The sequence below is a fragment of the Stenella coeruleoalba genome, assembly GCF_951394435.1.
Source record: "Stenella coeruleoalba genome assembly, chromosome: 3".
In the NCBI taxonomy this organism is placed as follows: Eukaryota; Metazoa; Chordata; class Mammalia; order Artiodactyla; family Delphinidae; genus Stenella; species Stenella coeruleoalba.
This window is the reverse complement of record NC_137148.1, coordinates 18203130-18230550: the sequence shown is the minus strand read 5'-3', so window position 1 is coordinate 18230550 and position 27421 is coordinate 18203130. Positions and strand designations below refer to the sequence as shown.

The 27421-nt window shown below is 32.4% G+C and overlaps 1 protein-coding gene across 2 annotated transcripts in view; it reads left to right on the top strand.

Moving 5' to 3' along the window:
* CDH12 (cadherin 12) overlaps window positions 1-27421 on the top strand; it is a 279426-nt gene that overhangs the window by 199637 nt on the left and 52368 nt on the right. For both annotated transcript variants that reach the window (XM_079918024.1, XM_079918023.1), the window contains 2 exons: window positions 257-424; window positions 20442-20629. In XM_079918024.1, the coding sequence (XP_079774150.1) occupies window positions 257-424; window positions 20442-20629 (356 nt within the window). The remainder of the gene's footprint in view (window positions 1-256; window positions 425-20441; window positions 20630-27421) is intronic.

Sequence of the window (27421 nt, the reverse complement as noted above, 5' to 3'; positions counted from 1 at the left end):
AGAGCCAATACATTGTTCCTTAACCATATTCCACAATGCTGCACAGCATTTCACTATATGGCTATTACCACAATATATTTAATTATATCCTAACCATTGGATGTTTTGGGTGTTTCACTTTTTAATACACAGAATTTTTGTTAGCATGTTTTTTTGCTAATGACTCTAGATAGAATCATTTTCTTGTTGTGGACTATTTTATTTTGGAAAACTCACCGTTTGTGATATTTATCTTTTATTTTTTTTCCCCCTTAAGGTGTTATTAGAACAGCTTTGCCAAACATGGACAGGGAAGTCAAAGAACAATACCAAGTCCTCATTCAAGCCAAGGATATGGGCGGACAACTGGGAGGGTTAGCTGGAACGACAATAGTCAACATCACCCTAACAGATGTCAATGACAATCCACCTCGATTCCCAAAAAGTATGTTTTTCCTGTTAAGTCGAAATCAGTGCAGCTTTTTAAAAAATGTCTTACATTTCATTGAATTTTACAGCAATTGTAATAATTTTCCAGACACTTTTTGTCTTTAGGAAGCAGAAGCTAAAAATTAAATGTCCTCAGAATTACATTTTTCCATTAGAATCATGCATAGTGTGATTTTAATAGAAAAAAATATAAATGAGTCAATAATTGTAAGAATCATGTTATCAATTCTTATAAAAGTAAAATATTCACAATAGGTTGGGATCTTGTCTAATTTCTTACTAGTTGAAAAAGTAATATAAATATGAAAAGTACAATGTAATTTAAGATTTATGACATATATGCCACTGTACTATTTGTTATATCATATAATTAGCATAAAATTTTCTGCCTTCACTTTATCAATTTTATGTATTGAATCATTTCTGTATAATTCCCTGGAGATATCAGATGACATTGCAGTGATGCTATTTCTCTACTTTAGTTGTATTTTATTTTAGTTTTGCAGTAGGTGAAAATTGCTACACTTTCTATGATAATAGAATAATTCACACCTATATCTTCTCTGTAACTCTATGTTTCTTATTGAAAATGAATACTTCTCACTTGTGTTACATCCAGTTTTCTTTTGCAGTATTATATTTAACACCAATAAGTACCAATTTCTGGTACATTTTCAAGGATTATAGTTCAGTGTTCCTAGGATTTAGAATACAGAAACTGTTTCTTCCATTGCTTATATAAGTAATTTGATAAAGTCACTAGACACTCATTTGCATGAACAGTTTTAAAAAGCAAAACAAGGCAAACCATTTTCTTCTTCTAACTCCAGGAGAGTTTGAGTTTATCTACTAAAGTATATAACAATGAGAATATTTAACTAAATGGATATTTTATTCCTCTAGCTGTGTGGTTTTACATAATTTACTACTTTGTCATTTTTGTCTTAAAATGATCAACCTATATTTTCTTACGGAAATACACTTACTTAGTGATCAGAAAGTCAGTGCACTGAACAAATGTTATCAAAGTGGCAATTAGAAATCATTATACTTTAGCAACTGGGATGTATATGACAAATGGCTAGTAAATATAGGTTATGACTAATAACACAGAGTCCTAGAGCAACACTTTCCTTGCTTTCTATTCAGGGAAACCGAAAAAATATAAATAAATATTTCAAAGGAGAAAGAAATAATGCATTTGATTCTCTAGAATATGGCATTAAAAAAGAACATGTTCCCACCTCAAAAAGACTGATTTTTAACAATTTTACTGCTTATTTGTGGCAATCTGTAATAGCTAATGGAGGAGACTAGTTTGAATGATTGTTCTACTTTTACATAAAAGATGACATTGTACATTTGAATTCTGTTTTGGATTTGTGCATAAAAAGTGTGTTCAGTTTAGAGTATAAGAAATAGCAGAGATCTTCCTAGGTAGTGTCAGTATTCTTATTCACAAGGATGATAGTGAGGTTTTTCAGATGAAGAGTGTAAAACTCAACCAGTGGAAGGAAACAACTTCTGGGTATGGAGGAAGGGTCATTTGCAAAAGTTTGAACAGCCATCCAGACAAATAGGCTGGAGTGCAACAAAGAAATGAAAATATCTTAATGGGAGAGAAACTAGAGTTTGGTTAGGGAACCAAGATGGCATGCTCAGTTCCCAGGGAGACAGGAAGATCAATTCCAGATCTTATCTAGTGAAAAGAATCTGTGCAAAGAAGCAGGCTTCTTTGGAATTTATTCGAAGTTGAATCTGTAGATCTAAGCATAACTAGGTGAGACCCACTAGGAAAGATTATGGGGTTAAGGGCATTTGAACTTTTAGAGCATTTTCATGCTGTGTCAGGAACTTTATCACTTTCGTATTTCCTTTCCTCAGAAACACTCTGAGATCTTTATTTTCCACATTTTACTGTTAAGAAAACTGAGACTTAGATTAAGTTGCCCAAGATCATCAACGCTGGCAAAGGCTTTATTTTGATACTGAAGTTCAAATTTCTTCTAGTTTAACATACGAAAATGAAAAGATAGTCTTTTCTTTTACCTGCCACTCTGAAACCATATTTTTTAGACACGTCTGCAAAAATGTCACATGACATAGGCTGAATTGTCATCATAAACAGAAATGAGAGGGTAGAAGGAATATACCAAATAGATCACTGTGATCTAATTATTTTCTTCTTGTGTTACATGCATATTCGAACTATAGCCTGAAAGTATAATAGGTGAGAGATATTTTTGAATCATGAGAAAGAAGAGAGTTTTCACATTTTTCATTTTCACATTTTCACATTTTCATTTTTCACATTTCACATCCCCTTGAAATCTTACATGCCTTTGTGTCAAGCCCTTTTTACTGTACTGTTATTTTGATTTATATCCTTCAGAGGAAAAAGACAGAATACATTTATAAACAGAAAAGCCACCTCTTTAGAAGCCAGTGCTCTTTCTGCAGGAATATTTCTCACATGGATCAATTAAACTGAAAATATGACATGAAATGACAAACTGAAATAATAACTTTTGAATGTAAAAGTCAAGAAAACAAATACTTCATACATAATATAACTTAACAAGAGAATTTCCCACAGCTAGCTAGATTTGTTCATGTCTGTTAAGCAATTATGCTGAAAAGAGAATCTTCCTTCAATTGAACTTCATGGAGGTACATCTTTTTCATTGCTTAAAAATGCACAAGAGAATTTCTTAAAATTTACTAATAATAATTCATTTTGGCTTTGTGTGTATACATATGCATGTGTGACATTGTTAAGCACCCGTTTCCATCCATTTCCTTCTATAAATCTGTTAGAAATGAAAATAAAATTAAATGTCATGGCCATTTGTAGGATGCAAGTGTAAATAGTTTGCTGTTTTACTGTTGCCAAATAGATGGTTCCTGAGGCATCAGAATTTCCTGCCAATTTAATTTGATGATGGTGACAATGATATTTACTAATAAGTTACCATGTGTCATGCATTATGCAAAATGATTTGCATATATATTCCCATTTAGCTTTACAATGACTGTATAGTATTTTCTCAATTTTAGAAATAAAAGAACAAGGGTATATTATTAATAAAAGTTAAGTAACTTGTCCAAGATCACACAGCTCCTAGGTAGGAGAACCCAAGACCTAATCTTATGAAGGGACTTCAGAACTTTTTATCATTTTCCCTCTTAAAAGGCAATTTGCCTTTAATGCCTGTGTTTTGCCCCAAAAGTCCTACAGACAGAACTGTTCACAAACAAAGGAGGGAATACTGTTTCAGAAATAGAAATAATACCAGGCATGTTAAAAGAGCTCTACCTGTAGTCATATAAAAACAAACTATTTTCTTTGTAAAATCTTTTACATATACTCATATAGCTTCCATCTATGATAATCGAGGACATCCGTAGAGGATTTCCATCTGTCAAAATAAGCTACAGCAAAATGCTGATGGTTTCCATTACTTGAATTTTAAATAACAAGACCATCTAACAAGCTGGTCTGAATTATACATTATGAGATCAAATCGATTAAGTTTTGTGGTTAATTCACATTAGGCAAAATACTTCTCTCACTTGTCTCTTCTGTGTAATAGTTTTGTAATGAATAAGAAAACAACTTAGGTGAAATAAAGCCCTCATAGTTTACATAAAAAGGGATAATTTGTAGGAAACGTAAAGAAGTGTTTGCTTCTTTTTCCTTTCTTTTTCAATATAATAAGCATTTAAGAGAACTGTTTGTATGGTAAATGGATTCAAATGCAGAAAATAAGACATTAATATTTATTTTACGACAAATTCTTAGTCATAAATAAAACAGTTATTTTAAAGTAAGTCTGTTTTTTGGGAATTCCCTGGCACTCCAGTGGTTAAGACTTCGAGCTTTCACTGCTGTGGCCCAGGTTCAATCCCTGGTTGGGGAACTAAGAAGATCCAGCAAACCAACTGCAGAGTGAGGCCTAAATAAATAAACTAATAAATAAATAAACAAAATAAAGTAAATCTGTTTTCATCAAATGCCCACCAAACCTGTTTATATTGACTGTTTCTAGTTATAGGACAATTGATTCAGTTATAAGTCAATAAAATATTATTTGTACAATAGTTATTTTCTAAAACATATAATTGTATCCAATATTATACCTAGAACCATGAACCCAATTATATCTAGATGGGGCACAAAGTCTGTTTCTCTTTGTTTACCATTTACCATCTTTATACCTGGAAAACTATAAGCTTTGATACTGAAATTTACTTAGTAAAACCATGTAATAAGTCATTCCGAATACAGAAGTAAAGAGTAATTGAATTTTGACAGCTACTCAGATCCAGCCTTAGAAAATGTACCATCACGTTCTGCCAGGTGTCCAAAGTTTGATTGTCATGGGGATAACTGAGATTGACTACTAAAGATATAAGTTCATGTGTTAAGTTTATTTTTAGATATAATATTTGTACATATTTATATTTTTATGTTTATTTATATATATATAATTTGAGAATTCAAAACTTTATATAGATTTATATATTTATTTAAATAATATCATAGGAGAAAATTTTTCCTGGATTTTGAGTGCCCAAGATATGTCTGAATATGTAAATGTGTGTATCCTGAGAATCACTTCGGTTCTTTTCACAATCTCTTTCTGTGTCTGTTAGGGAGTGAATTATGTACAAATCTCTCCTTCCAACTTATCTGGAGACTCTGGCCAAGGGCCTGCTTCCTACCTGCAGATCAAGTACAAATAACTGTTAACACCCTCAGCATGTTTCTAAATGATGCCTCTGAGGCAAAGGTGGAATTTCTGTTCTTATCACTGCCTCCAATATGCTATTTTAGGTGAAAGAATGAGAAAGAGAAGATGGTGGCAATTACTCTGAAAGAATACCAAAAGAGGCATGACTAAAATAATGGGTCTTATGTGAGCTCCACTACTATTAAAATGAGAATGACTACTTCAGCTTCACTCAAATATTTGAGATTGGAAGGGTGGCGTAGACCAACTGGTCTGCAAAGTTAACTGTATAGATCAAATGTAAGTGAAGGCTTTCCTTAATTGGAACTGGGTGTCGGTTTTAAATAGTAATAAAAAATTAATATATGAAGGTGTTAATGATATAAATTCATATTTGCTTATTCTCAAACTTAGTACTGGTGCCAATTTAGCATCAACTTTAATACACAGTTTAATTCCCATAATTTAACCTAGTCTGTGGCTTTTAGGTCAGTGTCTCCTAAAGATATAAATATGACAAAAAATTAGATCAGTTGATCTTTGATATTGTATGTATGTATGCTATATGACAATTAGATATGCTCCTCATTCGGGAGGAAATGTTTAAAAAGCATTAAAAGTCGGGCTTCCCTGGTGATGTAGTGGTTGAGAGTCCGCCTGCCGATGCAGGGGACACGGGTTCGTGCCCCGGTCCGGGAAGATCCCACATGCCGCGGAGCGTCTGGGCCCGTGAGCCATGGCTGCTGAGCCTGCGCTTCCGGAGCCTGTGCTCCGCAACGGGAGAGGCCACAACAGTGAGAGTCCCGCGTACCGCAAAAAAAAAAAAAAAAAACAAACAAACAAAAAAAGGCATTAGAAATCATAAATTTTAGGGGTTAAAAAATTATACAAAGCGTTTATATTCAGGTATCTTCCAGTTCTCACATAGAATGCGAGCATGAGTCATATTTGATGACTCTTATTTCTATTCTTGAAAAATAAGCCAAGACACGTTATAAAACTAGCTTTTTACTAAGGGAAATAAGCACTTCAAGTTTAATTCCCAAATGGGCCTTTGTCTACTTCAATAAAAATAAATAAGAAACAACTATTTCCTGAAGATAAGGCATGCAAACGATAAACTGGGACTTATTCACCAGTGGCTCTCCCAGGGGTTCTCAAATTGTATTTGCCTTAGGAATTCCTTGGGATCCTATGTCCCAGCGAGGGAAGTTCTGCTTCAGTTGACATAGCTTAAATCCAGAAATCTGAATTATAGATAAGTGTTCCAGTAGATTGTGATATAGATAGTCTGCAGGGCACAATTTGAAAATCTGTGATGAAGGAGCAAGTGTTGATTCTCTGAGAAGGCTTTTTCATTATTCGTTAGCTAGAGGTAATGAGTTAATTATTTTGTACCTCATGAGAATTTTTTGATTCATGCAAAATTCCACCTATTTGGGTGGAGACTGAGTATTAAAATGTAGCCTTTTTTTTTTTTTCGCGGTACGCGGGTCTCTCACTGTTGTGGCCTCTCCTGTTGCGGAACACAGGCTCCAGACGCGCAGGCTCAGCGGCCATGGCTCATGGGCCCAGCCGCTCCGCAGCATGTGGGATCTTCTCGGACCGGGGCATGAACCCGTGTCCCCTGCATCGGCAGGCGGACTCTCAACCACTACGCCACCAGGGAAGCCCGACAAAATGTAGTCATTTTAAACTAAGTATTTTGAAAGTTTATTTTTTTTAACATATTAAGCACTCATATACAGTTGTACGTCTTGTTTAGAAGTTTTCCAAAGAGTTTACGGATGTCAGATACTGATGCTTTAAGGCTGAACTCAAACTGGATCAAAATGAATACAATTTGAAGGCAAGCTCAGTGAAAAACTTTGCACTCCCAGTTCTCCAATGAGAAGTGATTAGTGAGTTTCACTAGACTCTATGCGGGCAGATGTAAGCAAATGAAAAATAGCAGAAATAGAATGTTTAAATAATTTTTCATTGCTATCATTATCATTATTCACATCATATTGTGCTTTGCTAATGAGTATATGAGTCCTTTTAAAATAGTACTGACACTTTTTGATGACTTATTTCGTTCTATTTCCCATGTGGCAAAGTATAAAAGATTGTAGCCTGGTTGCTCCATTGCCCCATTAGCAGACTCTCAGAAGAATTATGCTTATGAGCTGGATGGCCAGTGACCTTCTTGAGGTGGCAATTACAATCATAATACTATTTTAAACACTTTTACCCAGAGTAAAGGATATATGCTATGATTGTTAATATCATTTCCCTAGTTTGCTTAAAATGCTTAAGTTTATTTTATTATTATTTCAGTCTTTGAAAATCACATTATAGTCAATTAAAAATTCCTGCAACACAAATGGGACCTAATGAAACTTCAAAGCTTTTGCACAGCAAGGGAAACCATAAACAGGACGAAAAGACGACCCTCAGAATGGGAGAAAATATTTGCAAATGAAGCAACTGACAAAGGATTAATCTCCAAAATACACAAGCAGCTAATGCAGCTCAACATTATAAAAACAAACAACCCAATCCAGAAATGGGCAGAAGACCTAAATAGACATTTCTCCAAAGAAGATATACAGATTGCCAACAAACACACGAAAGAATTCTCAACATCATTAATCGTTAGAGAAATGCAAATCAAAACTACAATGAGATATCATCTCACACTGGTCAGAATGGCCATCATCAAAAAATATACAAACGGGGCTTCCCTGGTGGTGCAGTGGTTGAGAGTCTGCCTGCCGATGCAGGGGATGCGGGTTCGTGCTCCGGTCAAGGAAGATCCCACATGCTGCAGAGTGGCTGGGCCTGTGAGCCATGGCCACTGAGCCTGCACGTCCAGAGCCTGTGCTCTGCAACGGGAGAGGCCACAACAGTGAGCGGCCTGTGTACCGCAAAAAAAAAAAAAAAAAAAAAAAAAAAAAATATATATATATATATATATATATATATATATATATATATACACACAAACAATAAATGCTGGAGAGGGTGTGGAGAAAAGGGAACCCTCTTGCACTGTTGGTGGGAATGTAAATTGATACAGCCACTATGGAGAACAGTATGGAGGTTCCTTAAAAAACTAAAAATAGAACTACCATATGACCCAGCAATCCCACTCCTGGGCATATACCCTGAGAAAACCATAATTCAAAAAGAGTCATATACCACAATGTTCATTGCAGCTCTATTTACAATAGCCAAGACATGGAAGCAACCTAAGTGTCCATCAACAAATGAATGGATAAAGAAGATGTGGCACATATATACAATGGAATATTACTCAGCCATAAAAAGAAACAAAATTGAGTTATTTGTAGTGAGGTAGATGGATCTAGAGACTGTCATACAGAGTGAAGTAAGTCAGGAAGATAAAAACAAATACTGTATGCTAACACATATATATGGAATCTAAGAAAAAAAAAAAAGGTCGTGAAGAACCTAGGGGCAAGACGGGAATAAAGACACAGACCTACTAGAGAATGGACTTGAGGACATGGTGAGGGGGAAGGGTAAGATGGGTTAAAGTGAGAGAGTGGCATGGACATATATACTCTACCAAATGTAAAATAGATAGCTAGTGGGAAGCAGCCGCATAGCACAGGGAGATCAGCTCTGTGCTTTTTGACTACCTAGAGGGGTGGGATAGGGAGGGTGGGAGGGAGGGAGATGCAAGATGGAAGAGATATGGGGATATATGTATATGTATAACTGATTCACTTTTTTATAAAGCAGAAACTAACACACCATTGTAAAGCAATTATACTCCAATAAAGATGTTAAAAAAATTCCTGCCACTTTTATACAATCATATATATGTATTTATTCATACTTGTTCTTGATTCTTAAGAGAATTGAATAAATACTATCTTTACTTTTCTCAGTCAACAGTGCACTCTATAAGACAAATATCTATATGTATAAATATATTACAACCACAGTAGAATTCCATAATAGGAATATGATCAGAATAATTATTGGCATAAATAAGATACAGTTATTAGATCTAGCTGGGATTATTAGGAAATATGAAGGATAAAGCATTTAGGAAGAAATATATAGTAAGAATTTAACAGACTGAAAGAGAGAAGGTTGGTTGAAGAGTGCCGCACTCCTGAATTATACACATGTATTTATGTATGTATGTGTGTGCTTTTGAGTAGAGAGGCAATATCATAAATCAATATGTTTAAAAAATAACTTTGTTAAGTTGGTAAACACTGAAGTAGAGAGATATGGCACAAACCCAGGGCAGTTGTTTGGAATAAACAAACAGCCAGAATTGAGAAATACACAGCAGCAGAATAGAAAGGACTTTGTGATCTATTGGATTCAGAGATAAGTAAGATAAAGAGCATGTGAAGAAATTATTTAAGTAGGAGATGGTTTTTCTGCTGATATGCTGAAATTTGAGTGGAAATGAGCAAATGATGGCCGAAAATATAGGGAACCTCAAAGAGAAGTCAGAGTCAAAAAACATTTCTGAGAGACATTTAATGACAGAAGTGACAAAGGAAACTTGAGGCATGCATGAAATTAATCAGATTAAAGAGGGCATAGTTCTTTAATTTTGAATGTAAGAAAATCCAGGAGGTAGAATGAACAAAGGTATAAAGAGAAGCTTAAAAATCACCACCTCAAACCTTTAATACATATATTTCTGACAATGGTGTATATTTTTAACCACAGTTGTGAAGGTATCCTAAATTCTCATTTATGTCACATGGTCTAAATCTATTTCATATTTGCCTTATTATTAGTCTTAGCATTTATATAGGCAAAGAAATTGGACTTACACAGTATTTATGAAAGTTAAACATGATATAAATAATACTAAAACCATGGAAACAAAATATTTTGCACATAAGATATCTATTTTATTAACAAATATTGGACACAATAAATTATATCCTTTAACAAATAATGTTTCATGGATTGCTAGTTTTATAGAAAAGTAAATGCAAAAATGGCTATATCATTTTTTTGTATGTATAAAGGCGTAAAAAATTAATCTCTTCCCTCAAGCAACTCTGTGTATAATGGAGAATTATACTATTTGAAGTAAAATGAATGATAGACTTATGCACACGATGATATACAAATGTGTAAGATGGGTACCAAATCATTACAGAGCAGATCTGAGAGGATGTAGAAGGAATTAATATCAATATTGATTTCTGAAACCTCTAAGAAGAGTTAGCCAGTGGAACAGCAAATGTGTACCAAAATATTTTAGACCATTGAAAAAACGTAATGTATTATTTAAAGAATCGTGAAAAAATGGAAGTGCAAAAACAAAAAATTTCATCAAAAAATGACTTGAAGTTGTCATTGAAAGAATGAAGAATAGAATTTATATAAAGGGACATTAGGAGCAGTGGGAAAATGAAACATTTTAGGCATAAGCAACAAGATAGGGAAGAGATATGTAGCGTTCAATTATAAAATACAGTCAATTAAAGAAAATTTAAACCATTGTATACATACATTAATGCATTAACACATGATGAATATTTAGAAATAAAATTTGTAGATCAATGAATTTGGTGCTATTGAAAAAATTAATTTTGGTTAAGTTTATTTTCTAGACTAGTCTCACAATGTTTCAAAAAAATCTGTGAAAAATCAAACTCTTGGTTAAATAAGCATTCCCAGGTGAATTTGAATTTCAAACATTTTTTGGGCCTAGTTTGTAAGATGTTGAATATATTTATAATTTATAATAAAACCTCAGGTGTGACCCATTTTTGTGAAATTATTGGGCAATATCAATGAGAATTATCCATCTACTATGTTTTGTTAGGTGGGTCAGAAATTACATAGATAAGGACAAAAGAAAGGTTTACATGATTAATGGAGGTTTTAAGGGAATATTAAATGTACTCCATAAAATGAATGCACAACGGAAGGTTATTGATGCACTTGAAACGTTGTGCACTCTTGCCAAAACCTACATCATGTTTACTATGTAATGGAAGTAGTGGTTATATAAATCACATATATTAAAAATACATATTTTTGAGAATCAGGAACACTTTTTATTCTGACAATCATTAAGTAACATAAATGGGTTTTTGTTTCATAGTTCATTTGGAATTGGTTTGGTTGGAATTTTCAATACTGGCAAGTGAATGACGAGACAAGGCAAAGCCTGTCAAGACATCCATTTCCAAACTGAAGCCCCATCTGCACTGGCCCAGTTTGGCTTGGGGGTGGACTGGCAGACAGGAGAAGTCTTAATTTTGCACATGGATCAAATCACTAATTAATATGATATACTGGAAATTTCTGATTTCCAGATCTAGATTTTGGTAATTGAAGTCAACATAAGACTACTATTTGAAAATGAACAGAGAAGGCAAAGCATACTGGCAATGAAGAAAGTCTAAAGGAACAGTGAGAGACAAAGGAAAAATAAGGTTTTTACTACATCTCGCATGTTGTACTTTTTTAGACTAATGGTAACATGATGTGGGATAGTCTAAAAGTTCAGGAAGCTGAGATATCCCCTCTATGATATTATTTTTTTCTATGAAATATGAGACATGGTCATATGAGATATGGTTTTTGCTTTTATTACCTTTTTATTTTCCATAGATAAGGCAAGATCATTTTGTGTGCTATTATACTTGCTTAAGTAATTAAAACACTAAAATATTTATAAAGCAACATTTTACTTCTCTGTAATTAGACGGTAAATCACACACACACACACATATACACAAGATCACTATTTGAACAATTTAATGTCTGACTTCAATCACTGAATCAACAGTTTTATAGTAATATGCATTTATTTTCTAAATTTTATTTATTTATTTGTTTTCATTTATGAAGTTTTTATTTTGTTTTTTAAAAGTGTACAATTCGGTGCTTTTTACTATACACAAAAAGTTGTGCAACCATCTTTACTAATTCTGAATATTTTTATCATTCCAAAAAGAAACCACATAACCATGAGCAGTTGCTCTCAATTGCATCCTCCACTCCCGTGCATAATTTTATCTATTTTCTGTCTCTGTAGATTTGCTTATCTGTACACTCCATAAAATGGAGTAATACAATATGTAATCTTTTATAACTAGCTTGTTTAACTTAGCACAGTATCTTTAAAGGTTAATCCATTTTGTAGCGTTTATCAAAAAATAGTTCACTTTTATAAATTGACATATATTTGACATACAATATTATGTTAGTTTCAGGTCTAAAGCATAGTGATTTGACATTTAAATTCATCACTAAAAGATCACTACAGTAAATCTATTGACCATCTATCCTCATACAAAGCCATGACAGTACCAGTGATGATATTCCCTACTCTGTACAATATGACACTGTGATTATTTATTTTATAACTGGAAGTATACACCTCTGAATTCATTTCACCTATTTTGCCCATCCCCATCCCCTTCATCCCCTCTGGAAACCACCCATTGTTTTTTCTCTGTATCTATGAGTATGTTTTTGTTTTGTTTTATTTTCTATTTTGTTTTTTAAATACCAAATATAAGTGAGATCATATGATATTTGTCTTTTTCTGTCTGGCTAATTTTACTTAGTATAATACCCTCTAGATCCATCCATGTTGTAGCAAATGGTAAGATTTCATTCTTTTTATGGCTGAGTGATATTCCATTGTATATATGTACCACATCTTCTTTATCCATTCATCTCTTGATGTTCATTTAGGTTGCTTTAATTTCTTGGCTATTGTAACTAATGTTGCAATTAACATATGGGTGCATATATCTTTTTGAATTAGTGTTTTTGTTTTCTTTGGGTATATATCCAGAATTGAAATTGCTGGATCATCAACACTTATTTTTTGGCTTTTTGATGATAACTATTCAGACAGGTGTGGGACAATATCTCATGATTTTGATATGTACTTCCCTAATGATTAGTGTTGTTGAGCATCTTTTCACATGCCTGTTGGTCATCTGTACTTCTTCAGAAAAATGTCTTTTCAGGTCCTATGCCTATTATTCAATTTTTTTTTTTTTGAGTTTATGAGTTCTTCAAGTATTTTGGGTATTAACCCTTTACTGGATATATCATTTGGAAATATCTTCAATGCAGAAGTGTGTTTTTTTAGTTTTTTAATAGTCTCATCTGCTTATTTTTGGTTTTGTTTCCCTTGCTGGAGGAGACATATCCAAAGAAATATTGCTAAGATAGATTTTAAAGAACACACCACCTATGTTTTCCTCTAGTAATTTTGTGGTTTCAGGTCTTAAATTTAAGTCTTTAATCCATTTTGAGTCTATTTTTGTATATCATGTGAAAAAGTGGTTCAGTTTCATTATTTTTCATGTACCTGTCTGGTTTTCCCAGCACCATTTATTGAAGAGGTGATCTTTCCCCCACTGGATATTCTTGCCTCCTTTGTTGTAGATTAATTTACCATAAGTGCATGGGTTTATTTCTGGGGGGTCTCTATTCTGTTCCATTGATCTACTGACCTAACAGTACCATTGACCTAACAGTACCATACTGTTTTCATTACTGTAGCTTTGTAGTAAAGTTTGAAATCCATGAGCATGATACTTCCAGCTTTGTTCTTCTTTCTCAAGGTTTCTTTTGCTATTAGTGGTCTTTTGTGGATCCATACAAATTTTAGGATTATTTGTTCCAGTTCTGTGAAAAATGGTATTTGTATTTTAATAAGCTTACATTAAATCTGTAGATTGCCTTGGGTAGAATATTTAACAATATTAATTCTTCTAATCCATGAGCATGGTATATCTTTCCATTTGTTTGTAAGTTTTCAATTTCTTTTATCAATGTCTTTTAGTTTTCAGAGTACAGGTTTTCACCTCCTTGGTTACACTTATTTCCAGGTATTTTATTCTTTTTGATCAAATTGTACAGAGAATTGTTTTCTTAATTTTTCTTCCAACAGTTATTATTAGTGTGTAGAAATGCAACAAATTTCTGTAAATTAATTTGGGATCCTACATCTTTACTGAATTAATCTATTAGTTCTAATAGTTTTCTTTCTTTTTTTTTTTTTTTGGTGGAGTCTTCAGGATTTTCTATGTATAAGATACATCATCTGAAAAGAATAACAGTTTTATGTCTTCCTTTCTAATTTGGTGCTTTTACTTATTTTCTTTTACTTATTTTTCTTGTCAGATTGCTGTGGCTAGGACTTCCAATACTATGTTGAATAAAAGTGGTGAGAGTAGGCATCCTTGTCTTGTATCTGATTTTAGAGGAAGTGCTTTCACCTTTTTACCATTGACTATGATGTTGGCTGTGGGTTTGTCATATATAGCTTTTGTTATGTTGAGATATGCTTCCTTTATACCCACTTTGTTAATAGTTTTTATCATAAATGAATGTTGAATTTTGTCAAAAGTTTTTCTGTATGTATTGAGATGATCATATGATTTTTATCCTATGATAATGTAATGCATCACATTGATTGATTTGTGGATTTAGAACCATACTTGCATTCCTGGTATAAATTCCACTTGGTCATGTTGTATGAACCTTTTAATGTATTGTTTAAGTTGGCTTGCCAATGTTTTGTTGAGGACTTTTTCATCTATATTAATCAGGGATATAGTCCTGTAAATTGATGCTGACCTCACAGAATGAGTTTGGAAGAGTCCCTTCCTCTTCAAATTTTTGGAATAGTTTGAGACAAATAGGTATTAACTTTTCTTTAAATGTTTGTTAAAATCCACTTGTGAAGCTGTCTGGTCCTGGACTTTTGTTTATTGGGAGTTTTTTGATTACAGATTAAACTTCATTACTAGTAATTGGTTTGTTCAGATTTTCTATTTTTTTCTGATTCAGTCTTGGAAGAATGCAGTGCTTCTTGGAATGTATTCATTTCTTCTAGGTTGTCCAATTTTTTGGCATATAATTTTTTGTCATAATCTCTTATGATCCTTTGTATTTCTGTGGTGTCAGTTGTAACTTCTCCCATTTCATTTTTGTTTTTATTCATTTTAATTTCTTTTCTTCTTGATGTATCTGGCTAGAGGTTTATAAATTTTATTTATCTTTTCAAAGAACTAAATCTTAGTTTCATTGATCTTTTATATATATATATATATATATATATTTAGCCTCTATTTCCTTTATTTCTTCTTGGCTCTGTGCTATTTTCTTCCTTCTAGTAACTTTAAGTTTTGCTTATTCTTCTGTTTCTCATTCCTTTAGGTGTAAAGTTAGATTGGTTATTTGAGATTTTTCTTGTTTTCTGAGGTAGGCCTATATCATTATAATCTTCCCACTTAGAACTGCTTCTGCTGTTTCACATAGGTTTTGGAATGCTGTGTTTCCATTTGCAAACTCTGTGGTTGTAACTTCCTTCCTGTTTGCCAGTTATCATCCTGGGGGTGTGGGTCTTGAGTATAATCCATCTCCTCCCCTTCTACCCATCTTGTCGTGGTCCCTTCTTTATATCTTTAGTTTCAGAAAATCTTTTCTGTAAGACTTTAGGTTGTTCTCATAGTTAGTTGCTCTGTAAGTAGTTGTAATTTTGGTGTGCCCAAATGATATGAGTTTAAGTCCTTTCTACTCTGCCATCTTGATTCTCCTCTCTATTTTCTAAAATTGAAATGTAAATGTAATATTTCAAGTAATCACCTCCTTAAGTGGTCTCAAGTATATTCTTTCAAGTTCTTAAAAATGTTTAACATTCTTATCAATTTGAAATAATTTCTACTTAGGCCTAATTACCTCCAACTTAGTTATTTGTTACGTATAGATACGTTTTATGTGCAGCTGAACATTGACTTCTTATGTATTGTTTTTCAGTAACTTTAGATTAGTTATTACTATAAGCATAAAATAAAATGTATTTCAAAAGAGAAGTTGTAATGGATTATTCCATCTTCTTTTTATTTTCTATTCTTATGGCTGAATGTTGTCACAGTACTGTATAATTCATTCATGCATTTAATGTATTTATTCAGGTCCTATAATCTTTATTTCTGATTAAACTGTAACATATTAATTTGTATTTTGTTAAGTAAATATATATTTTTGGTGTTTTCATCAATACTTGGAAATTTTCTCAAAGAAAAAGGAAGGGAAATATATATCCTTTGTCCTTAGGTATTAATGAATGTGCACACATGCACACACACACACACATGCAGTGCAAGTTCTAATAAAGTATAATTTTTTGAGTAGCATTAGTTACTTAGAGGATGCTCACTTAGCCTATAATTAAGTAACGAATACTTTTACCTTTGGAATTAACAGGGCACATTACCTGTAAGAAGCTAGAGAATTTGATCACTATAATTCTACCTTAGTTCACTACATGCAGTTTTCTCCCTTTCTATGGGAACATGGTTATTTTTGTTCAGTCTAGCATGCATATTTGATAACTATGTAAGTATATATTCTTATTGACTCTGTGAATAATTTCTTGTCACCTGTCTTCTATCTTAATGTGTGTTGTAGAGGTAGTGCCATTAAGATGTTTCATATGTGTCAAAAGTAGGATGTCCAGAAAATGATGGCAGTGTAATTACATGGTACATCATAAGCGATCCAACTTTGGCACAGGTGAAGATTTACTTCAGTTTTGAATTAATCCTAATGACCCTAGCTTTATTGCTGTTGAGTTTCTAGAAATGATAAAATGTCAAGTCATTGGAAATAAAATGACAGAACCTAAACAATCTGACAAGACTAATGCATAGTTTCTCTGACTTGTTCCATGTTCTGTAGACTTTATTGCCAACTACAATGTTCTACTGAGAAATGCTTGTCTTAATGAATGCATCTTCCACCTTACTACAATGTATATCTGTTATGCAAAGAACAGAAAATTCAGTGCTCTCTATGTGTTTGTTTTATGTACACTAAAACCTCAATGTAGAAAACAGATGTAAGTGGAAAACACTGTTTTACTTCTATTATATCTTAATTTTAGTAGGGCATGTTAGTTGAATGCTATTAAGTCCATCTTTTTAGGACAAGACTAATATTTCAATTTAATGACAAGTTTTCCAGTGCTGTTAGATAATTATGAATTTTTCAGGCAAACTACATGATGACAACTTTTTCTAAAACTGCTATTTAACTTATATTGATAGAGGATAGCAAAGTATGACTGTCTTCACATTTATTGTTATTAGCCTCATAAAATGTTCTTTTATAAAACATAAGAGTCATATCTCAGCCTACAGTCTTGAAAAGGCATATAGTCTTTCATCTATAGTCTGTATTATCTGATGTCCTTTAGCTAGCCTCTCAGAGTTTAAATTTTTTTCTGACATTGAAAGGTCTCAATTCTGGCTAAACTCTTCACCTTCACTAACCATAAGCCTAAGTGATAACACCAGACTAGATTATTTCCCTTGATTTTTTTATTCTATTATTTTTACTTTTAAATGTTCAAATGAAAAGCGAACTCATAAACCTAACACGTAACCTAAAGTTGCTCCCCCCGAATAGCTTGGATAAAGTAAGCAGAAATTTTCCAAGCTTTTACGTTAGATGCCCATATTTTCCTAAAGATTCCATTCAGCCTTCCCCTTTCCCCAGTGATGCAACACCATCACCATCATGCACTGCTTGGCCATGTTTTTAACTTGAAATCCACTACACTTGACAGCTCCCTATCTCTCTCAAATCTCTGCCAGCTATGTCTTCAGTAATTTTTAGTCATGTTTCCTAACTAAATATCCTGTTAGAGGAGCATTTATTTTCCAACATAGAACTCCACTGCTCTATTTGGAAAAATTCAAGAACTTTCGTAACACTTACTGATGTACTGTTAGATTAGACCATGACAGATCACACTATAGATTCAAGGCTTTTGGTGTTTCTTCATTTCAATATCACAATCACACAATGAGACACAAAGGTTGTAGACACGTTTCTGGTAAATCATAGGTGCTAAGAAAGGAAGAAAAAAGGAAATAAAAAATACTTCACATGTTCTATGCCTTGTCCTCTTTCTTTGGAATTTGTCACTGAGAAATTTAGTACAACTTTATATAACTGTGTCACATGCTTTCTTGCCACATTAAACAGGAATTCAGGCATCCTTCTGTTTGCTAATATCTCAGGAGTGCTTCAGTAGGATTAGGGTTTAATATGGCTATTGTGAAACACATGCTCTATAGAAACTAGGTTGCAAAAGCCACCTTATGTCTTGCTTACTAATCATGGCTATTTGAACTCAGACAAATTCCCCTTGGATATCTGTCTTTACCCTTTTTAGGGGCAATGGATATACAATGTAACCCATAATTTTATTCTTTTTCTTTGCTCATGTTTTCTCAAATTCAAACCCTGCTTTGAGTTCACAAACATTGGACAACTCTATAGGATAGCCACTCTCTTAAGTGTTTAGGGAATAAAGCCTAATGAAGCATAATTATAGTCTACGAAAAGTTGCTAGTTTGATAGATAAATATGAATTCTTCAACCAAAATTATTTTATAATGTCTACATAACACTCCATTGTTGCCATTTGAAGTATTTTTATTTAGTATCTATTTATTTATTTAACATTTACATTTTCTCTTTTAGAGAGATTTCTCATATCTTGTTTGAAGGCAGTTATACTGTTAATTAACTATTAAGTTAACTAATTAAGCAAGTATTTTATACCACTGTAAAATGTACTTTCTGTCTATTACATGGAAACAAACAATTTTAGGTAAATACTTAGCTCTCTTGAGACTAAATATATTATATGTCCCGTTGAGGTAATGTCCATTGGATGGATATAAATAAGGCTGATTTTACCATTATAGGAGCAAAAGGTAGATATCCTTTTTGGGGGCAGCGAGTAGAAAGGCAGATGGCAAGATTTAAGTGCTTCCTGGGCTAATGAGATTGGAAAATTTTGTAACCGGTTGTGAAACAACAATAGACCTCTAAAAATAACTGGGAATAAAGAATTGACAATTTGGCAGAATCTCCATAAAATGTGAATGATTATTTTTTCTCATATCTCAAAGGAAACAATTGTAATACTGTAATGTAGCTTGTTGAATGAACTTCAGCATCCAAAAAACATATTAAAACCTTCCGAATTTAATTGCTATAAATGTAACTAGAATTTCAAATCAAATTAATTACCCTGGTTGCTTTACTCATGGGAAAGTAGAATCCAAAATCTACTAACAGAAGCTTAAACTGGTGTCAGTATTAATTTAAACTTTATATTTTTGTGTTTAGTTTTGCTTTAGCATTTGCATTTCCTCCTATTTTCTTTCTTTCCGTTTTTTTGATTTAAACAGACTGCTGTTTAACCTATTAATATTTATATTGGTGAGATTTCAGTAAAATAGCCCATATTTTTTTCTTCACGTTATACCTTACAAAATTTTGTAAACTCTTTTAAACAATGTATATATTTTCATTTTTGTGAGATACCATAATTTTTCTTGATTCTATTATATTTTATATAGATAGAGATTTTTATAGGTTTTCCTGACTCAGTATCAAATTTATAGTAATGTCGGTGCTCCGCCTGGTGGTACACAATGAGCATTTTACTTTTCTCTTTTCCTTAACGTTAAAAAATTGAGAGATAGAACTTTATATCCTGACTTTAAAAGTGTGTAAAAGTACCTGGAAGGGAATCTACTAAAAATTTACTAAGTATAAGTTGAATATTAGTCTGTAGTATACTATACTTAAATCCATTGTAGATTAAATATATATACATGTATTTAATACATAGATATAAATATATATATATACACTTATCATTTTACAAGTAATTTTTAGTTTAATGATTTATACTTATTGAGGAAATAGTTCATCTATTATTATATTCATTTACATATATGTTTTATATTTTTGTATGTTAGGACACATAACCTTATTTTTCTATAAATATCTAAATATCTGTCTTCTATCTATCTATGTATCTATCTATCATCTATCTATGTATCTTTTTAATCTATGTCTTGTATCCTGGATTCTTTTGCATTAGTATCAGTTTATTTCATGAGTATTCCCACCTTCACATTTGATACTGGTTACACTTAGATGGTGCTAGTATGTAAAATATTTCTTCACAGTAATTTTAATTTAACACTTCCTACTATTTATAATGACCAATTGAAATTCTACAACAGAATCTATTGAAGTGAAAAGTGAAATTATTACTCCTAATTATAATCTTTAACTGGATAGCAAATTGCCTTTCAATTTTGCACTATTATGTTTTAGAGTTGATTTATTTTCTGTAGACTATATTTTCAAGGCTGGTAATCTTATTTTGTACTTTACTAACTCCATTGTATACAAAAATTATATATATCTTATCAGGCATTTTCCATCTGAAAGTTCCTGAGTCTTCCCCTATTGGCTCAGCTATTGGAAGAATAAGAGCTGTGGACCCTGATTTTGGACAAAATGCGGAAATTGAATACAGTATTGTTCCAGGAGATGGGGGAAATTTGTTTGACATCGTCACAGATGAGAATACACAAGAAGGAGTCCTCAAATTGAAAAAGGTATATAGACATGTTTTTCAAAGTAGATTACCCAATAAAAATTAATGAACAAAAAGACTAAAACTTGAAAATGACAGAAATTTTAATTTTCCTTCAATGAGCAATATTTTAAATTAAAAAAAGATCAGGTGACTATGAAGTATTCACTCCCAGAGACACTTTTATTCTGTGATTCACCAGGTATATATTTTGTGTTGAAAAAATTAGGCCTATTAATTTGCTTAAATCCTTAAAAAATTCTTACCACAGTCTAATTTTAATTTAATTTTTTAATGTTATCAACTCAGACGAAAAGGTTAATTTAAAAATAAGATCTAGAAGTAAACTCTATGCACACCAGGCTTGGTCTTGCCCCTTTTATTACTTTTCTGAGAATATAAATATCTAATTCACACATTGTTTGTGAGCCTGGAACTCAGACTGGAAGAATTCTGATATGGGCGAGCGCTGCTACTGGCAAGTGGACGAAATGAGAATGGGTAGTGCTGGGTTTGAGGGGCTATGACAAGGGAAGTGAAGAGAAAAATTATCGAGAAGGAGGGAGAGGACAAAAAGGTGGAATGCGGTGGGAAGCCCTCGAGTAATGTTAAATTGTTTTATATAAAAGAGGATGGAGAGCAAAATTCAAAATATTGGAAATGAATCCTTATCTCAGTGTATGTAGTTTGTTTTTTGTCAGGTAGGGTCATGAAGAAGAAGAATGTAAATGTGAGAAAGAGAAAAATCATGACTGTATTTGGGGTGTGTAGATTATTTCTATAACAATGAGGTAAATTATAGAAATTTCCAATAATACAGCACAGGCAAAAAAATGAACTTCATTTAATTTAATACAGTTTTTCCCTCTCCCTATTATAGCAAAGTGCACTCTATTTATCCCAAAAGGTGGTATACCATACACATTTAATTTTGATACTTGTGATTATTTTAACCTGTAAAAAGTATTTTTACATTCAGTCCCATTAATCATGCTGCTGTGTCCATATTTGCTCAGGAACTCTGAATTTTATCAAAGAAACAACATATGTGGTAATAAAAATAATCCTGAAAAGAAACAGTTTTCATGTAGATGATTTATCAACTTTTAATTCCTACTATTGCAAGAAAATTGTGCTTTGTCTAGAAATTAATTTAATCACATGGTCTCATTCAGCAAAATCTTTCATTTATGCTAAATTTTCAGAGTATACCTAGAAAAAATAACTGTGTCAAATGTTTATTCCATTATTATTTTGTTGTGGTTTTGCTTGTTTTTCTTTTTTCTATTCAGTAACAAATCCCTTAAAATCTTGTCACAATTTTTTTAAAATGATCTCAATATATAACAATGCTTAAAAGGTGTAGAGATATTAATTCATATTAAACAGATATAAATTCTCTTAGTAATATGAGAAATAATAGAAAATATTTTATATCAATGATTCATAAACTTAAGTTTGAAATTAAATATATTTACAAAGCAAAATTGAGGTACAAAAGAGTTACATTGTGTATAATATATATATTTATATTAATTTATATTTACAGAGATACAATGAATGCATTTTATATTTACACATAGGATTTTATATTTTGTATTGATTTACACTTATTTACCATCTATGCCAATAAATAATCAATGTCTTAGTGTCAATCTGGGAAAATGTATGACATTCGTTTTTATTTTTTAACACAATTGAAAAGGAGTAGTGTGCTAACTATAGAACTTTATATTACCATGTCAAAGTGGATTAATCATTGAAAGTAATGACATAGTTATATAAATCAACTTTTTGTAAATACTTATTATGCATAATCTCTAAAGCAAGAAGAATATATCTTCTGCCTTTTTAGTGTATGGAGATGTCATAAAGAGTGAAAGAGTCTTATTTATTTTGTATTTATTTTGTTTATTTTTTTATTTTCTAGTTTTTAACTAGATTAAAAGTGATATTTGTGAAATTATAGCATACCTTTATTAAAATGGATTTACATATAATGTATAAAATACTCTGGAAAGTATATCTCGAAGTAAATATATATATATATATGTATGTTTATAAATACATATATTTTTCCTCCTGCAGTGGATAAATAACCGTTGCCCATTTTGCTGGCATAAAATTTGTTATCTAAATAAAGCTCAGGGTCCATAACTAAAATTCACTCCTTCATTCACCAAACATTGATGCAACAACCACTAAATCCTAACCCATTCTGGACTCTGGGGGGCAGTGAAGGAAACAGACACATTCACTCTGCTCAAGCAGCTACTGTTCAACCAGGGAAGTTAGACAATAAGTAAATTTAAAAGCACTGTCAGTGTTAAATTGAAGTTTGCAAAACACAAATCAGGGTAAAAATAAGCAATTTAGAAGATAGTGGCTATCCTACAGTGAGGTAGTCAGAAAAGACTTCTCTGTTAGGATGAAATTTCAGCAGAGACCTGAAGCAAGCAAAAGATGAGCCATATGGTATCTGAGTGATGTGTGCTCCAGAAAGACTGAGCAGCAATTGCAAAATCCCTGAAATGGGAGTGTACCGGGCAAGGAGGCCAGTGGCACTGAGTACAGTGAATGGAGGGGCCCATAGCTGGAGATGAGGTCAAATATGCCGACGAATGTCCCATCATGGAGATCCTTGGAGACCAGGCAAAGGCTTGAATTAAATCGTGATACGAGAAGACCGTGGCAAATTTCTATCTAAATTACCATTACCCTTGGTAAAGCCAGGATACGCTGACTTTTCTGAGGCGAATAATGACTAGGGAGTAAGGACAGAAATAGACCAGTTAAGAGACTATAGAAATAATCCAGGAAGCCAATGATGGAGATATGGTCCCTGATCTTTATAGCAATGAAAATTGTGAGAAATGGTGAGATTCTGGCTAGATTTTAAAGGAACGGCCCAAGTATATTTTTATAAATGTTCTTAACATCCAGTAAATTATGTCAAACATTTGAATAGATTTGTTTTTAGCATTCTAATTTGTTTTACTCTCTAAATAAGGAGACATCAGAGGCAATCCATACCAGCTAACCTCTTATTCTGTTGGAAAAGAAAATTGCAACCTACAGACTACATTTATAAATCTGTAAAAAATAACTCAGGGGAATATTTTTGTAACAAAATTTTGAAATTATCTATTTATCTATCTACCTACCTACCTATCTACATATCTGGTGTATGTATTATTTTGAGTAAATATGTGTGTGTGTGTATATGTGTGTGTGCGCGCACGTGCTCACATACATATATAGATATATGACTTGAATAACTATGGCAGTATATTTTTCTAAAAATAAAACAATGAGGAAATATTCTGTTCAATAAAGCCCACGAAAAACTCAAAATTAATTTAAATAATGTAAATTCTGTACTTTTTATTGAGGCATAATTGACACACAAAATTATATTAGTTTCAGGTGCAACATAATAATTCAAAATTTTATATATTGCAAAAGATCACCACAATAAATCTAGTTAACATCCATCACCACACATAGTTACAAATATTTTCTTGTGATGAGAATTTCTAAGATTTACTCTTTTTGCAACATTCAGATATGCAACACAGTATTATTAACCTGTAGTCCCCATATAGTAACTTACATCCCCATGACTTATTTACTTTATAACTGTAAGTTTGTACCTGTTGACTCTCTTCACTCATTTCACCCCCCACCCAACCCCCACTTCTGGCAACAACCAATCTATTCTTTGTAATCTATGAGCCTGTTTTTTTCTTGTTATTTTTCTTTTATGTTTTAGATTTCATATATAAATGAAATCATATGATATTTGTCTTTCCCTGTCTGACTTATTTCACTTTGCATAATGCCTTCAAGGTCAATCCATGTTGTTGCAAGTGGCAAGATTTTATTCTGTATCTCTATATCTCTAGGTTCCACATCCAAGGATTCAATCAACTGTGGATGGAAAATATTGGGGAAAAAAAATTTCAGAAAGTTCCAAAAGGCACAACTTGAAGTTGCTGCACACTGGCAACTATTTACATAGCATTTACTTGTATTAGGTATTACAAGTAATCTAGAGAATATTTAAAATATATGGAAGGCTGTGCATAGGTTATATGCAAATACCACTTCCATTTTTATAAGGAATTTGAGCATGCTTGGATTTTGGTATCTGCAGGGGTCCTGGAGCCAATCTCCCATGGATACCAAAGGATGATTGTATATACCACATTTTCTTTATCCATTCATCTCTCAATGGACATTTGGGTTGCTTCCATATCTTGGCTATTGTAAATAATGCTGCAATGAACATGGGGTTGCATATGTCTTTTTAAGTTAGTGTTTTTTTGTTTTCTTTGGATAAATACCCAGAAATGAAATTGCTGGATCATACAGCAGTTCTATTTTTAACTTTCTGAGGAACCTCCATACTGTTTTTCATAATAGCTAAACCAATTTATACTTCCGCCAACAGTGCACAAAGATTTCTTTTTCCTCACATCCTCTCCAACACTCATTTTTTGTCTTTTTGATAATAGCCAGTGTAGCATATATGAGGTGATGTCTCATTGTGTGTGTTTTTCTTTTTTTTTTAGAAGATGTTGGGAGTAGGAATTTATTAATTAATTTATTTTTGCTGTGTTGGGTCTTCGTTTCTGTGCGAGGGCTTTCTCTAGTTGTAGCAAGCGGGGGCCACTCTTCATCGCGGTGCGCGAGCCTCTCACTATCGTGGCCTCTCTTTTTGCGGAGCACAGGCTCCAGACGCGCAGGCTCAGTAGTTGTGGCTCACGGGCCTAGTTGCTCCGTGGCATGGACACATGGGATCCTCCCAGACCAGGGCTCGAACCCGTGTCCCCTGCATTAGCAGACAGATTCTCAACCACTGTGCCACCAGGGAAGCCCTCATTGTGGTTTTGATTAACATTTCTCTGATGATTAGTGATGTTGAGCATCTTTTCATGTACCTGTTGGCCTACAGTTCTTTAGATATTTTTTGAGCGAACACTGTATTATAGGGCTATTTATGCGTGTGTTCAGAGAGTTCTCAGAAGACTTTATCTTGAACTTATTCAGAGTCCCAGAAGAAGTAGATGTAAAATCATAAATATGTATGTAAATATCAACAGCAGTATTTGTTCCATAATGATCTTAAAATTACTCTTTGGAAACTTCTCCCTGCAATATTTCAGCATAGAATTGCAATGAAGGGTTTTGATGTAAAACCAAATTCATACAGAAATTATGTTTTTAAGTATATTACATGCATCTAGAAAGTCTAAAAATATATACTTTACATTTGAATATGTATCTGTTTTTGAATATAATGATATTCTTTGTTTTCGGAGCATTTTTCTTTTTTAAGCTCACTTAAAAAATAAATGAAAATGCTTAATATTCTCTGAAGCACATATTCTCACTATAGTTTTATTTCCAAAATTTTTATTTACTTTCCCTTTACCATTTCCCCCCCTCTCTTCTTTCTGCATGGAGGGAGGGTGTACGTGTATAAAAATGATGGTCATGCTTGTATGAGCTGAGAAGAATGAAAAAAAAAGCATTTTTATTTTATTTCTTTTAAACCTCAACTTGGATTCAGTTTATGAGCACTGTGACAGAATGCCATTTCACTGTGTCACTTTGAATTCAGAATAACATTATGCAACTTTATATATCTCTACAAGGCACAAGATATTGTTTTTTTTTTTTTTAAAGAAACAAACTACTCTTACTTTATACTTACGTCCTATTGCACTGAGGAAAGAATGAACAAATCAAAAGTGCCCTATATGTTGTTAAGTATTATAGCGATAGAAACAATAACAAAATTAGGGTAATATAACTTAAAAAATTTTTTTGTCACATCTAAAAATTAGGCAATAGGTTACATTTAAAATAAGAGAGAGTAAGGTATTTTAAATTCAGCAATTTCATTCTTACATGAAAAGTTAAATGAAATACATTTTTAGTCAGTAGTTTTTATTTCCTACTGGATAAGTGAGAATAAATATATACTTATTGGATATAAATATAAAGTTACATGAGTTAAAAACATTCAAGAACGGAAAATACATATTTATTTATAGGCACACTGTGGTTTTCTTGTTACTGATTAAGAAATTTAGGCAATTAAATAGTGGGATGAATACTTAAATTATACAAAAGAACAATTTTAATGTCTTGAATAATTTCTAAGCCAGTTCTGTGCTATTTCTACAAAATATCAATCTGGAACTAACAAGTAATGATATCTGTTTAAAATAAAGAACGGTAAAGTGATTTCCTATTTAGTTTAAAATAAGTAAAACTTTTTTGGAATTAAAATATCCTTACTATTTTGCTGTACTTGGCAATATTATTTCATTTCAAATAACCATAACTGTGATCACAGTGAATCCAAGGTGAATTATTTTCTTTTTCCTTAAAAACAGAAGAGCTAAAATATTTTATTCTTCACCAGAATTTTAAATAAATAGGCTAAACTCTCAACTGGTCTCATTGGACAATTTTATTTATGTCCCATTAGTCACTAAAACTCATTTTCTTTTTGACATCTCAGATAGCAGGGGAGTGAATTCACATCAAATGATTTGGTAGCATAGCACCATCATGTGGTTAATTTTTGAATAACTCTTAGAAAAAATAAAAAAAATTAGGAATACCTTGTTTTATATAACCAAGCATACACCTCAATTTATTGTTTAAAATATTCCTGTTTTTGTCATACAAACATGAAAATTTCAAAGAAAAATACGTGGTGTTTGTTTCTGTAAATATTATGTTCCTGTTTTTGTAAATACTTATCTTCACCTTCTTTTTAAACATCTCACTTCCCTAG